The 16,694-nt window shown below is 41.7% G+C and overlaps 1 protein-coding gene across 1 annotated transcript in view; it reads right to left on the reverse strand.

The window, feature by feature from the left end:
* The window catches only part of SGPL1 (sphingosine-1-phosphate lyase 1), a 109,611-nt gene that overhangs the window by 16,472 nt on the left and 76,445 nt on the right, over positions 1 to 16,694 (reverse strand). The window contains exons 9-11 of the mRNA XM_044303087.1: positions 6,296 to 6,394; positions 5,037 to 5,183; positions 2,814 to 3,052 (exon numbers count right to left, since the gene is read on the reverse strand). Of these exons, the coding sequence (XP_044159022.1) occupies positions 2,814 to 3,052; positions 5,037 to 5,183; positions 6,296 to 6,394 (485 nt within the window). The remainder of the gene's footprint in view (positions 1 to 2,813; positions 3,053 to 5,036; positions 5,184 to 6,295; positions 6,395 to 16,694) is intronic.

Raw genomic sequence — 16,694 nt, forward strand, 5'->3', positions numbered from 1 at the left:
AGACGGTAATGCCACAGGAAGTATGTGATGGCAAATAAGTGATGGAATAGCAACCAATGGTAGTGTAATCCCCCGGTTAGGGAAGGGGGTAGCGCGATAGTCAGATCCGCAATCTACAGAAGTGTAATTACCCACCCTATGGAGGGGGGGGGGTAATGCCTACGGTAAGCACTGCGCTCAGTGGCAGTGCAATCACTCCACCTATGATAGGGAGTAACATATCCATTAAGTACTGTAACCCGAGGTAGTACAAATACATCACCTATCATCAAGGGGGTAACGCACCCAGCAGGAACTTGCATAGGATGAGTTCTGTACCCGGTGGGAAGTGCAATTATTCCACCCCAGGAAGGGGGTAACAGCAGTGAGAATGGCATAATGCCACCTATACAAGAGGTTAATGCATACTTACAATACTGTGACCAGTGGAACTGCAATTTCGCCACTTACGGAACGGGGGACGCCTATGGCTGGCATTGAGACCAGTGCTAGTGCGGTCAGTCCACATAAGGAAGGAGTTAGTAATACATAAGGCAAGTACTGAAGGTGGAAGTTGCGGCCTAGAAGGCCGCAAAGCCGGGGACTAAGTTTTCACCGCCAGTCGGAACACAGCAGTACTTGGATCGGTGTCCGGAATGCGGCCGCCTGTGTTCACTGGCCGCGGAAACCCACCCCGTGTGCCGGAAGAAAAAACAGCGCGGCCAGAGGGAAAAATAAATAAATCAGTAGGCCCGAATAAAGCCGGGGCCTAGATTTTGCGGCGACCGGCCGACTGGGGTATCCGTTCTGCCTGCTCTTCCTCTGGAAAACAGAGGGACCCAGAACAGCATTAGCGGGCGCCCGGGATGGATCCGCCGAGAAGGTAAAGGCGCTTGGCCCACCCGGTCGGTCAGAGAACAGGGGGCCCGGAATGGGGCGCGGAAGGCGCCTGTTTGTTGAGAAATCCTCTTGAATGTCCCCTGTCCTGATATGTCTAGATCGGAGAGTGGTGGGGAGACAGAAACTAAGATGCTGCCGCCGTGGAATGGGATTAACCCGTTTATTGCTAAGGTGAGATGGGTGACGGGTGGAGGATTCGCTACCATCTTAAGAAGGGGGCCATGTGTGAGGGGGACAGGGAGGGACAGTAATACTCACCTGTTTTCATCTGTGCTCTTCACCCTTAGTCTTGTACCAGCAGGGCCACCCCACGACCGCTGGCACCAGGCATCAGGGGTCCGGGCAGAGAAGGGCTGGAGAGGAGGTGGCCCTCTTTCTGGCGGAAAGCAGAGGAGCGAGGCTGCCCTGGTCCACTTTGTCTTCTTGGGGGAGGCAAGGCGGTGGAACAAGCAACACCGGCCAGCCTCCTAGGGAGACAGGGACTCAAGCGTTCCTGTGCCCCATCCAGGAAATCTGTAAAAATAACAAAATGAAAAAAGATCAAAAAAGCCACCCCCCTACGACACCAAGCTAAAAACCGATATGCTCTCTCTAGGCTGGAGGGGGTATAGCCGGCAGGGGAGGAGTTACCACTTTTCAGCCTAGTGTCGCCTCCTAGTGGCAGCAAGCAGCTATACCCACAGTCCTGTCTCCCCCAATGATACAAGCGAGAAATCTTAATTTTCGGTTATCAAATCTAAATTAAAAATAACATCCATGTCCTCCTTAGAAAAGATGTTTTAATTTAAATTCTATTTCTAAGAGTACGGCTACACAGCAATTTTGAGCGTGACACATATTGTGCACACAAGTATCGGAGCGTAGCAGTGCAGCCATAGGAATAAATGGAAATGCAGTGTTGATCAGCAAGCTGGATTTTTTGTGACTTGAGTGTTGTGGTCGCAGCAAACGCACGAGTCACGCTGTGACGCTATTCATTCCTATGGCTGCCCTGCTACACTGTGAAAACTGGGCATGCAACATGTGAATACATTGACTACTATCTGACTTTCCAGGCTCCTGATATTGATGATTTATCCTCAGGGTATGTCGTTCATATATGATCAGTGAGCATCCAACATCCAGCACCCCCACCGATCAGCTATTCCCTGAAGCCTCCAGCTCTGGAACTAAAACTGTGAATGGAATAGGAAACAGCTCCGCTCAAAGTGTAGTGGCCATGCCAGGTTACTGCAGCTCCCATATTTACAGCGCTGAGGTGCAGTAACCAAAAACAGCCATTACACTATGAATGTGAATGGAACTGGAAGGACAGAACCAAAGTTAGTTCCAGTGGCCAAGGATCCAGGGAATAGCTGATCGTAGGGGTTGGGGGAGGGGGGTGGTTGAACCTTCACTCTGAGGAGAAGTAATAAATATCAGGAGCATAGAAAGCCCCTTTAAAAGGGGTATTCCAGTAACAAGATATCCCCTAGCCACTGGATAGGGAATTAAAGTTAGATCAATGAGGGTCAGACTGTTGAGATTCCCACCACAAGAACAGGAATCTTATGCCCCCTCAAAAGGAATGATGCGACAGTCAAGCATGCAATCATGCATGCTGCCGGTCCGTTTATTTATATGGAAGTGTCAGAGATTGCGGAGTACATCGCATAGTGTAGGAGTAGAAAAGTGGGACGCATGCTCGACCACCACTCCTTTTAACAGGGGACACAGGACTCACATTCTCGTGAATGGTAGAGGTCCCCTCTCCCCGATCAAACAGTTATCCCCTATACAGGGGTTAGGGATAACTTGTTTTATCCAGAATATTCCTTTAAATAAAGAAGGAAGACTTGTCAACACGAGTGTCTTCTTTGTAAAGTAAGGAATATACAGAAGATGATTTAATAGGTAGCTAAATTAATAAATCAAATCAACACAAGTTCACATACTCTTTTATAATGAATTGTGCAGTCGAAATTATATTCTTGGTGGCCTCAACATATCCATCTTCCCCCATGTGCATCATTGTTGCCCAACAAGCAGCTACAATCCCACCAGGTCGAGAGCCAGCTATAGACGGAGAAGCATACAGTCCACCTGGCCAGTCTGATGCGACAAAGTACTGATAGTGCCTATAGTCCTTGTGGCTATACAGTATCACTGAAGACCCTTTAGGTGCGAAGCCATACTGAAAGGAAATCAGACGAGAAAAACAGTAAGAAGTCAAATACACAGTTACTTAAAAAGGGGTTCACCGGGAATAAAGAAAATTGAAAAGTTATAAATATATTCCCAAGTACCTTTCATTAGTTATAATAGCTCCTTTTGTCTAGGGAACAATCTTCAGGAGAAATAAAATGGCCGCCGCCCAGAAAACCTGTCCTAATCGCACAGGAGGACAAGATACATCAGAACTGCTTCATCTTCCTCTCTGCTCTACTCGTCAGGGATTAAGATCCTAAATACAGCTGTTAAGAACTTAAGCTGAATCTCTGTGAGAATGATGTTCATGATGAGACATTAAGTACAGAGAAGACGGACAGGACAGACTGTGGTAGTGTGGGGCTGTGGTAATGGAGACGGCATACAAGGGCTGCTGTTCATTAGCCTAATCCCCACCTTCTTCTCTGTACTTCATGTCTCTTCATGAACTCCATTCCTATATAGATTCAGCTCAAGATTATATTAAAATGTATTCAGAATAACAATCCCTGACAAGTAGAGCAGAGATGGATGAGGCACATCTTTCCTCAGTATTGTGAAGAAACTTTGAGCGTACCAATAGGATGGCAACAATTTTAATTCTCCTAATGAATGCTCCCTAGACAAAATGAGAAATTATAATTAATGAAAGGTATTTGGGAATATATTTGCAATACAGTAATATTTATGTACTTTAATAGTTTTAATTCCTGGAGAACACTTTTAAAGAGGACTTGTTACCACAAAAGGAAGTGCAATCTGCAGGCAGCATGTTATAGAACAGGAGAGCTGAGCAGATTGACATTGTAATTTATAGAGTTATATCTCAGCTTTTCTTGAGCTTAAGACTACCCCTGTGTACAGCTATAAATGAGTGACAGCCATCTCTGTATACACACTTACACAGTGAATGCTATCAATCACTGATGACACCTCCCCCATGTAACAACTGAAGTCGGAAAAAGCAAAGTCAAATATATTAAATTACAAGTTTTGCTGAATATTTTCCTACAAAACTATCTATAAGTCTGTGGAATGCCTCCTGGTCTATAACATGATGCCTGCAGAGTGCACATTTTGTTGACACCTTCTCTTTAGGGTTCCTAATAATTCCTAAAGAGCAAAGTAACATCAAGGTTAGAGGTTAAAAGGGTTCTCCGGGAATTAAGAAAATGAAAATACTTAAATATTACTTTATAATAAATATATTCTCAAATACCTTTCATTAGTTATAATGGCTTGTTTTGTCTAGGAAGCAATCATCAGGGGAAACAAAATGGCCACCCACCCATTAGTTCACACAAAACCTGTCCTGATCACACATGACAAGTTCCTTCACAACACTGAGGTAAAGAGCTGCCTCATCCTCCTCTCTGGTCTACTTGTCAGGGATTATGATCCTGAATACAGATAAGAACTTTAGCTGAATCTCTGGAATAATAAATTCATGAGGAGACATGAAGTACAGAGAGGACAGACAGGACAGACTGTGGTAGTGTCTTGCTGTGGTAATGGAGACTGTAAACAAGTACTGCTGCTCACTAGCGCCACCTCACCCTCCTCATGTCTCATCTTCTCCATTCCCACAGAGATTCACCTCTATTGAGGATCATGATTCCTGACAACTAGAGCAGAGAGGAGGAGGAGGCCCTTGTTGTGAAGTAAATTGTCCTCCTGTGCGATTAAGACAGGTTTTGTGTGGACTAATAGGACTGCGGCCATTCTGTTTCCCCTGATGATCGCTCCCTAGACAAAAACAAGCAATTCTAAGTAATGAAAGGTATTTGTGAATATATTTATAATAAAGTAATATTTAAAGTATTTTCATTTTTTTAAATCCTGAAGAACCCCTTTAACTATTGAACCTTTCCGTAAAATGAGCAGTTATAGCGCGTTTACTTAACATATACTACAGGTCATCAGGTGTGTCCTGCTAAAAGATGAAAGTACTTTTAACTTAATTATTGTACCTTATGAGTATCTGCAGAGATGCTGGTCACTCCTTTGACCCTAAAGTCAAATGGCGGAAGAGGAAAACCAGCTTTCTCCATGAATACAATGAGAAATCCACCCAAACAGGCATCCACGTGGAAAGGGATTTTGTATTTTAGGGCCAGCTAAAGTTATAAAAAAAAAAAAAAAAAAACGGAGAATTATAAACACAAGAACAAACTGAACATTGGAACTTGCCCTCCAAAATATAAGCCATATGAATGAAAAGTTAAAAAGCCTGGCAGAACAAACTGCCAGGCTTTTTAACTTTTCATTCATATGGCTTATATTTTGGAGGACAAGTTCCAATTTTAAAAGCGCCATTTTATTTACCAAATCTTGTATGGGAAAACAGAAAAATTATTTGAGGGATGAAAAACCCAATACAATTCCATCAGGGTTTTTTGGTTTGTTATCATGACATTCACCATGCGCTAAAAATGACATTACATCCTTATCCTGCGGGTAAACACGATTTTGGAAATACCAAATTGGTATAGTGTTTATTATGTTTTACTAGTTTAAAAAAATTAAAACCTTTGAAAAATATAAATTCTTTGCATAGCCATTTTCTGACACTCATAGCTAATTTTTTTGGTCTACATAACTGTGTGAGGGCTTATTTTTGTAGAGTGAACCATAGTTTTTATTGGTACCATTTTGTGGTACTTACGACTTTTTGATCACGCTCAGGAAAAATATATTAATAGGTCGGACATTTTAAAACTTTTTATATTGTTTATTTTTATATGTAAAATAAGTAAAGGGGATACATTGAATTTTGAATACATTTGTGGTCTCGTATATTTTTTTTTACTTTATTTTTTTTTATTTTTTTAGTTCTCTCATGGGATTTGTACATGCAATCTTCTGATCGCTGTACCATTGACTGCTACAGAATAGTATTGTACAATATGCTTTTATGACAGCTTAGTATGCAGCTTGCTGTGACAGCGCTGGGAGTTTTCACAAGGCTGTCATAGTAACCAATTGTAACCCTGCCTTTTCACCAGTGGGGTCCCAGTAGCCATACCGTCACAGATCAGATACATTTCCCACCGCCAATGGAGGGAGGACAAGGCTAAATTCCCAGAACACAGAGTAGGTTTTATTATATATTTCTCAGTTATAACTGTTATATGAGACAAAATGGACCAAGGGAAAGGAGGAGATGAAGGGTGTAAGGATATTTTTGTTATTTTCTGCACATTTTGTGAGTTTTATTATTTCTACTTACCTTAGCGACTTCTTCTATAGGATCAATAACACCGTGTGGAAACTGCGGGGCAGAACAAACTAGCATCGCTGTGTTTTTAGAGATTGCTCTCCTCATAGCCTGCGATAAAAATTAATACACGTATGTGAATTCACTACACATGGAATCTATTTAGAAAAATGTTATTATATATAAATATTATACACACACACACACACACACACACACACACACACTGTATTCTTCACTGCATAAGACAAAGTCGGGGTAAAATGTCAGTGTGTCTTATGGGGCGGATACGAATGAGCGCTTCCATTAGGGAGTACAGGTGGACTGGGAAGCTCAATGTGCAGGCTCTGTACTCACCACTTCCTGGTCTTCTCCTGCAAGGCTACGCACGCTGTGCTGTGACCTGCGCACAGCATGAGAACATTGGCGCGCTCTGTGACCTCACGTTGTGCGATGTTGGGTCACAGCACAGCACGGCAAGAAGATTAGGAAGAGCACTGGATCTCAGGAGTAGCGGTAGTATCTGGAGAAGGAGAGGTAAGCTGATTTTTTTTCCCCTCTGCTTGCTGATTAACATGAGGGTCTGATCTGAGGTCTGTATGGGGGGGAGGGGGAGGGGGGGTGGGAAGAGATCTTATTCACATTGGTGCTCTGATCTGTGGACTGAATTGGGGAGGGGGGGGGGTCTTGTTCATATTGAGTATCTGATCTGAGGTCTGATTGGGGAATCCTATAAATATTGGGGCTCTAAGCTACACACACACATATAATTTCAAAAAGTATTGGGAGAGGTCTGAATAACATTGTTTATTCCACATCTTCACTAGGTGTCACCTTCCTGTTAAGAATAAGACAACCTTCCAATCTATGAACCACTCTTAAGATTTTACCTACATAGCACATACAGGTTAATATACAGGTAGGTGATACTGTTTAACTATTTTGTTAAGATAGGGAAAAGTGAAAAACATGAATAGATTACATCTCATCTGATATACTTGAAACCCTGAAAGAAGCATCAAAAGGCATCAGGAGAATGGACCAGGGATGGTCCCGGGATAAAACAGTAAGGGAAATAAAATGCACATTATAAAGGTAGAGTATACACATAGATCATGGAGCCTTTGTGGATCCTTTTAAACTAGAACTCCTTAGCAGCACATCCAGCTATGAATGTTTGAGGTTATTAAAGGAATATCGTTGTTACAAGAAGATATCCCTACCCACATGTATAAATGCCAACTATTAGGTCAGCAGACGTCCAACCCTCGGGGCCTCTACTGATTATGAGAAAATGTGCCGCATACCCCGAAGTGAATGGAATGTGTGGTTAAGCATGCTCTATTCTACTCTATGGGACTGCCAAAAACAGCCATGCGCCGTGCCCCCCATTCACTTTCTAAGAGATAATGAAAAGCGGAGCATAGCATTTGGCTATTTCTGGCAGTCCTGTATAGTTGAATGGAGGGGCAGCACATGCTCGTCCAGCTGTGACAATTTCAGAGTATGTGCGTAGTGAAGCGCTAATGTACATGTCAAACTCAAAGTTACAGGTGACCATGCCCCTTTTCCAACCATAACCACACCCACAATCCCAACCAAATCACGCCGAAAATATCACCCATTCAAATCCCCTTCCATTCTTTCAGATCCAATAAGGCGTCAGTAATTAAATTAAGTTTTAATAGGTTAAAAAATAAAATGATATTAAGCTTGTATTAACCCTTTAAGGACGTCTGCCATACATGTACGGCGGAAGTCCGGTCCCCAAACATGGCGCCCGCTCGCACGTGCAGCGGGAGCCTTAGCCGCGGGGTTTCTGCTATTTCAAATAGCAGAGACCTGCGGCACATGTATGCAATCAGCCATAAGGCTGATCGCATACATTTTCCCTTTCAGATGCCATGGTCAAATGTGACCAAGGCACATATGCAGTCCGGAAGCGGAAGTTGCGCACTTCTGCTCCGGTAACAGCTTTCCCCTGCCGCTAATAGGCTGAAGGTGGCAGCATTGTATTGGTATAGTTCAAATGAAGTGTTCAATGAGGTCTATATAGACATCAATGAACACAATAGGCAATCTAATGATTGCCAGTTACTGTCACACAAGATTAAAAAGTAAAAAAGTTTTTACAAATTGTATATATATATATATATATATATATATATATATATAGATATATATATATATATATATATATATATATATATATAGTTCAAATCACCCCCCTTTCCTTAAAATAAAAATACTTAAACAACATAAAAAAATAAATAAACAGCATGGGCATCGCCGCGTGCGAAAATGCCCATGCTATTAAAATATAACAATATTAATGGCTCTTACTAAGCCATTATAAAATGGCTAATTGATCCTTCTATCTTCCTAAAAGCCCTTTGATGATGTCACCAAAACGCCCCATTTTCTGCCCATAAACCCCGTCCATTATGATATCATTGAAGATCGCGGGAGAAGGAGTTGCATTTCCGCGAGAACTTGATCTCCTTCTCCCTGGCCAACAGTGGGGTGCTCCGATTGGATGCGCTCGCAGATAGTCCACACCTAGTATAACACAGTCGCCTCATTAGCATATGAGGCGCCAAAAGAGACTGTGACCAGAGCGGATGAACTTTCTTTAGAAGAAAAAAAAAAAAAGTGGCAAGACATCAGTGGGGGCTGCACTATAAGTTTGGATAATTATAAGTTTGGATCCATTACAATAATACAACCGCATGCATCCGTCATGAACGGATCCAGTTGTATTATCTGTAACATAGCCAAGACTGATCAGTCATGAAATCCATCGAAAGACAATGGGAGACTGATCAGTTTGCTAATGTGCCAGATTCTGTCAGAGAAAATGGATCCGTCCCCATTGACTTACATTGTGTGCCAGGACGGATCCGTTTGGCTCGGTTTCGTCAAGCGGACAGCAAAACGCTGCAGGCAGCGCTTTGGTGTCCGCCTCCAGAGCGGAATGGAGACTGATCGGTGGCAAACTGATGCATTCTGAGCGGATCCTTTTCCATTCAGAATGCATTAGGGCAAAACTGATCCGTTGTGGACCGCTGGTGAGAGCCCTGAACGAAGCTCTCAAACGGAAAGCCAAAAAGCTAGTGTGAAAGTAGCCTTACACAGATATTTATCATTTCTAAATATTAACACTAGCTAATTGCGACACGCAACTTTTCCCAGGGCCAATTCTGTCTACCCATTTGTCCTATTCCATAGCCTATGAACAGAGGTTCACAGACATGTTAGTTATATAAATATATTAGAACATGCCCTATCTGTTATCTATCAATTTATCTATCTATTTTATCTAGGACCTTTGATGAGCCCCTTTCCCCGCCCAAGCGTTCCACAAACCCAATAGTACTGTTTATACATGTGTTACGAGGCATAGGCATCATGCCGCACAAACAGCGGAAACAATAAAGAGCCAGGATAACACAGTTAAATCAAGCTACTTCATATCCATCTATCTACACAGCTATCCATCTAAAAAAAAAAAATATACAAAATGTAAACTTCTAATATCTATTAATCCATATTTCTATCTACATATCTATGAATCGGTGTTATGTAAAAGAGCGCTACACACTCAAAAAAAAAATAAACATTTTTATAGCCTGGTTTACAAACGCCTACGCCAGACTCGAATTATACACACTCCTAGACAGATTGCAAGAATGTTGTTTTTATCACGACACAGACTCAGTCATATTCGTAAGTAGAGGCGGCTACTGCCACCGTAATAAAGGTTAACGCTGGGTTCACACCTGAGCGTTTTACAGCGCGTTCCTACGCGCTGTAAAACGCACAACAGGCAAGAACCAATGATTCCCTATGGGAATGGTTCACACCTGGGCGTTTTACAGCGCGTATGATCGCGCTGTAAAACGCCCGACGCTCAAACAAGTACAGGAGCTTTTTTTGGCGCGTTTGACGCGCGTTTGGGCCATAGACTCTTTGGACAACACTGCTGTCAATCACCCAAACGCGCGTCAAACGCGCGTTTACTATTACAAAAACGCGCATAAAAACGCGCGACAAAATCGCGCATAAAAACGCGCGTTTGCAAAACGCTTAGGTGTGAACCCAGCGTAAGAGTAGAACTTTCAACGTCGCTAACACCCAACTTATTAATTTTGCCAGCTTAAAAAAAGCTTGTGTTGTATTACACACGCAATCCCGATCCCAAGATGCATCAAACAATAGGTATAGAGCAAAACAGCATTTTCAGAAATGGGAAGAGTCGGGACATTGATACAAGACCGCTACGTAAAACACAAAAGTACGTCTACAGTCGTGGCCAAAAGTTGAGAATGACACAAATATTAGTTTTCACAAAGTTTGCTGCTAAACTGCTTTTAGATCTTTGTTTCAGTTGTTTCTGTGATGTAGTGAAATATAATTACATGCACTTCATACGTTTCAAAGGCTTTTATCGACAATTACGTGACATTTATGCAAAGAGTCGGTATTTGCAGTGTTGGCCCTTCTTTTTCAGGACCTCTGCAATTCGACTGGGCATGCTCTCAATCAACTTCTGGGCCAATTCCTGACTGATCGCAACCCATTCTTTCAGAATCACTTCGTGGAGTTTGTCAGAATTCGTGGGTTTTTGTTTGTCCACCCGCCTCTTGAGGATTGACCACAGTTCTCAATGGGATTAAGATCTGGGGGGTTTCCAGGACATGGACCCAAAATTTCAGCGTTTTGGTCCCCGAGCCACTTAGTTATCACTTTTGCCTTATGGCACGATGCTCCATCGTGCTGGAAAATGCATTGTTCGTCACCAAACTGTTGTTGGATTGTTGGAAGAAGTTGCTGTCGGAGGGTGTTTTGGTACCATTCTTTATTCATGGCTGTGTTTTTGGGCAAAATTGTGAGTGAGCCCACTCCTTTGGATGAGAAGCAACCCCACACATGAATGGTCTCAGGATGCTTTACTGTTGGCATGACAGGACACCTTTTCTTCTCCGGACAAGCCTTTTTCCTGATGCCCCAAACAATCAGAAAGAGGCTTCATCAGAGAATATGACTTTTCCCCAGTCCTCAGCAGTCCATTCACTATATTTTCTGCAGAAGATCAATCTGTCCCTGATGTTTTTTTGGGAGAGAAGTGGCTTCTTTGCTGCCCTTCTTGACACCAGGCCATCTTCCAAAAGTCTTCGCCTCACTGTGCGTGCAGATGCGCTCATACCTGCCTGCTGCCATTCCTGAGCAAGCTCTGCACTGGTGGCACTCCGATCCTGCAGCTGAATCCTCTTTAGGAGATGATCCTGGCGCTTGCTGGACTTTCTTAGATGCCCTGAAGCCTTCTTAACAAGAATTGAACCTCTTTCCTTGAAGTTCTTGATGATCCTATAAATTGTTGATTGAGGTGCAATCTTAGTAGCCACAATATCCTTGCCTGTGAAGACATTTTTATGCAACACAATGATTGCTGCACGCATTTCTTTGCAGGTCACCATGGTTAACAATGGAAGAACAATGATTTCAAGCATCACCCTCATTTTAACAGGTCAAGTCTGCCATTTTAACCAAATCAGCCTGACATAATGATCTCCAGCCTTGTGCTCGTCAACATTCTCACCTGAGTTAACAAGACTAAAATGATCTCAGCAGGTCCTTTAATGACAGCAATGAAATGCAGTGGAAAGTTTTTTTGGGGATTAAGTTAATTTTCAAGGCAAAGAAGGACTATGCAATTCATCTGATCACTCTTCATAACATTCTGGAGTATATGCAAATTGCTATTATAAAAACTTAAGCAGCAACTTTCCCAATTTCCAATATTTATTTAATTCTCAAAATTTTGGCCACAACTGTACAGAAAGACGACTGATGACGGACTTTACGACGCTACCTTTTGACTATTAAACATGGCTGTGCAATTTCAACACTTGTTTTCTTGTATTTTAGCAGGTCCCTCAAATTCTGGAAAGAGTTTTTGGGTAAAATGGTTGTTAATACAAGCGGATACGCTAATGTTGCACAATCCAGACAGACAATGTCATTTGTTTTTACGTGTTTTGGCAGAAATTGCACAACGAGCTAACCCGTTTGTTTACAAATATCAGGTTTCTCGAGGGAATACGGCAAAAACTTACAGACTATGACCTATTCCCGTATGACAAGGTAAATTTGGTGGTCGTCGATGATCTTATGGAGGCAGCTTGCGAAAATCTTGAAATACAAAACGCTTTCACCAAATACGTGCACCACAGAGATTTGAGCATCATGTATCCTTCGTTCAAAACGTTTTTTTGTCAGGGTAAGAAAAGCAGGACCATAAATTTAAACACTAAATACATGGTCCTTTTTAAGAACCCTTGTGATAAATTACAGATTATTATGTAGGCTCGGCAAATGTACCCCAGTAAAACACGTTTCTTTTTAGAAGCTTTTGAAGACGCTACCCACGTAACCTTAAGGCTATTTACTCGTAGATTTTAAATCTGACACTCCTGAGGAACTACAGCTAAGAACCGGTTTGTTCCCGTCATATCTTCCAGTGGTTTAGATGTGCAAAAAGAAGCTCTAAAATGTGATATTTCTTATCTCGACAGTCATTCTTGGTAGCGTCGCCACTCCTATAAAGATGTCAAACAGAATCCGACGTAATTGAGATCTTTTAAAAGCGTTGGTCAAAACAAAACAGACGGTCCGAAAATTAATATTACGCAGCGTCATTAATGATTTGATATCCGCAATGGCAAGAGATCGCTCTCAATATCCTTAAAGGAAAGATACCTCTTAGAGAGCAACAACAACAAAAAAAATATACTGAAAACATGGCGCAAGGCTATAAAGAAATTAAGCGATAAAAGCTGTCCCATTAAAGACAAGAAGCGCATTGTGAACCAGAGCGGCGGTTTTATTAGGTTCGCTGCTCAGCTTTGCAATACCTTTAATCACTAGCTTGATAGCTAATAGAGTCGGCGGCTCATAATGGAGTATGCTGAGAAAATGTTCCTGATTTCCAAACACGAGTTGGACCGTTTCAGATGATGAAAAAATTAAGAGATACACTAACGTGTTACACAGATACTTGATGCTCAACAAACAGTCAGATAAAGAAATGTCAACCCTAACTTTGATTACACAGCCGCAACCCGATCAACAATGATCGGCAAATGACGCTTGTAGCGGAGACGATGTTAAAGAGATAGTTTACAATGTTAATATAAAAGGTATAGGAAGAATTCTAAATTTTTGTTGAACAAACTGCGCCGATCAGATAAGCCGTACCGGGGTGAATTTATTTACAAAGATCAGGAGACCAGGATCCAACATCATCTATATTATTCGTGTCGCCATGCAGAGTCACGCGTTGCTTAAGGCTAAAACGCCTCACAGGTGAGACTTCATGGAAACCATCGCCGAACTGAACGTGCCATCAACCGTGATCAGTAATACAAGAAAGAGAACTTTAATTTAAAAAGGGGGTCGGCCGACGAACCTTTTGAAACGGTTCTTACCCCCTTTAAGAAAGCAGCCGATCGTAATAACAACCCCAGTGTTAACGCGAGGCTCTTTATTACCTAAAAAGAGAACCCAACGTTGTTACAGACGTCTCGGTTAACGTTGTAACTTTTACTTTTAATGTACGTAGCGCCTGATAATTTGTTTATTTGTTTTACTTTGTTACATATGGCTTGGTTGTCATAGTAAATTTTTATTTGACTGTATATAAAAATGTATTTGCGTGTAATATCTCAATGTTTTTACATAAAATGACTTTTTAACCTCTTCAGCCCCGCTAGGTGAAACCCCCTTCATGACCAGAGCACTTTTTACACTTCGGCACTACACTACTTTCACCGTTTATCGCTCGGTCATGCAACTTACCATACAAATGAATTTTACCTCCTTTTCTTCTCATTAATAGAGCTTTCATTTGGTGGTATTTCATTGCTGCTGGCATTTTTACTTTTTTGTTATTAATCAAAATGTAACGATTTTTTTGCAAAAAAATGACATTTTTCACTTTCAGCTGTAAAATTTTGCAAAAAAAACGACATCCATATATAAATTTTTCGCCAAATTTATTGTTCTACATGTCTTTGATAAAAAAATGTTTGGGCAAAAAAAAATTGTTTGGGCAAAAGTTATAGCATTTACAAACTATGGTACAAAAATGAATTTCCGCTTTTTGAAACAGCTCTGACTTTCTGAGCACCTGTCATGATTCCTGAGGTTCTACAATGCCCAAACAGTAGAAAACCCCCACAAATGACCCCATTTCGGAAAGTAGACACCCTAAGGTATTCGCTGATGGGCATATAGTGAGTTCATAGAACTTTTTATTTTTTGTCACAAGTTAGCGGAAAATGATGATGATTTTATTTTTTTTATTTTTTCTTACAAAGTCTCATATTCCACTAACTTGCGACAAAAAATAAAAAATTCTAGGAACTCACCATGCCCCTCACAGAATACCTTGGGGTGTCTTCTTTCCAAAATGGGGTCACTTGTGGGGTAGTTATACTGCCCTGGCAATTTAGGGGCCCAAATGTGTGAGAAGAACTTTGCAATCAAAATGTGTAAAAAATGACCGGTGAAATCCAAAAGGTGCACTTTGGAATATGTGCCCCTTTGCCCACCTTGGCAGCAAAAAAGTGTGACACATCTGGTATCGCCGTACTCAGGAGAAGTTGGGGAATGTGTTTTGGGGTGTCATTTTACATATACCCATGCTGGGTGAGAAAAATATCTTGGTCAAATGCCAACTTTGTATAAAAAAAAAAAAATGGGAAAAGTTGTCTTTTGCCAAGATATTTCTCTCATCCAGCATGGGTATATGTAAAATGACACCCCAAACACATTCCCCAACTTCTCCTGAGTACGGCGATACCAGATGTGTCACACTTTTTTGCTGCCAAGGTGGGCAAAGGGGCACATATTCCAAAGTGCACCTTTCAGATTTTGCAGGCCATTTTTTTACACATTTTGATTGCAAGGTACTTCTCACACATTTGGGCCCCTAAATTGCCAGGGCAGTATAACTACGCCACAAGTGACCCCATTTTGGAAAGAAGACACCCCAAGGTATTCCGTGAGGGGCATGGAGAGTTCCTAGAATTTTTTATTTTTTGTCACAAGTTAGCGGAAAATGATGATTTTTTTTTTTTCTCTTTTTTCCTTACAAAGTCTCATATTCCACTAACTTGCGACAAAAAATAAAAAATTCTAGGAACTCGCCATGCCCCTCACGGAATACCTTGGGGTGTCTTCTTTCCAAAATGGGGTCACTTGTGGCGTAGTTATACTGCCCTGGCAATTTAGGGGCCCATATGTGTGAGAAGTAGTTTGCAATCAAAATCTGTAAAAAATGACCGGTGAAATCCGAAAGGTGCACTTTGGAATATGTGCCCCTTGGCATCAAAAAAGTGTCACACATCTGGTATCGCCGTACTCAGGAGAAGTTGGGGAATGTGTTTTGGGGTGTCATTTTACATATACCCATGCTGGGTGAGAGAAATATCCTGGCAAAAGACAACTTTTCCAATTTTTTTATACAAAGTTGGCATTTGATCAAGATGTTTATCTCACCCAGCATGGGTATATGTAAAATGACACCCCAAAAGACATTGCCCAACTTCTCCTGAGTACGGCGATACCAGATGTGTGACACTTTTTTGCAGCCTAGATGCGCAAAGGGGCCCAAATTCCTTTTAGGAGGGCATTTTTAGACATTTGGATCCCAGACTTCTTCTCATGCTTTAGGGCCCCTAAAAAGCCAGGGCAGTATAAATACCCCACATGTGACCCCACTTTGGAAAGAAGACACCCCAAGGTATCCAATGAGGGGCCTGGCAAGTTCATAGAAATTTTTTTTTTTTTGCATAAGTTAGCGGAAATTGATTTTTATTTTATTTTTTCCTCACAAAGTCTCACTTTCCGCTAACTTAGGACAAAAATTTAAATCTTTCATGGACTCAATATGCCCCTCAGCAAATACCTTGGGGTGTCTTCTTTCCAAAATGGGGTCAGTTGTGGGGTGTTTGTACTGCCCTGGCATTTGAGGGTCTCCGCAATCATTACATGTATGGCCAGCATTAGGAGTTTCTGCTATTCTCCTTATATTGAGCATACAGGTAATGAGATTTTTTTTTCCGTTCAGCCTCTGGGCTGAAAGAAAGAAATGAACGGCACAGATTTCTTCATTCGCATCGATCAATGTGGATGAAAAAATCTCTGCCAAAAAAAAATAATGGAGGGGAAAGGCGTCTGCCAGGACATAGGAGCTCCGCCCTACATCCATACCCACTTAGCTCGTATGCCCTGGCAAACCAGATTTCTCCATTCACATCAATCGATGTGGATGAATAAATCATTGCCGGTATATATATATATACACACACAAAGTGTTTGCCAAAGCATAGGAACGCCGCCTCCTCCT

The sequence above is a fragment of the Bufo gargarizans genome, chromosome 8, assembly GCF_014858855.1.
Source record: "Bufo gargarizans isolate SCDJY-AF-19 chromosome 8, ASM1485885v1, whole genome shotgun sequence".
Classification (NCBI taxonomy): domain Eukaryota; kingdom Metazoa; phylum Chordata; class Amphibia; order Anura; family Bufonidae; genus Bufo; species Bufo gargarizans.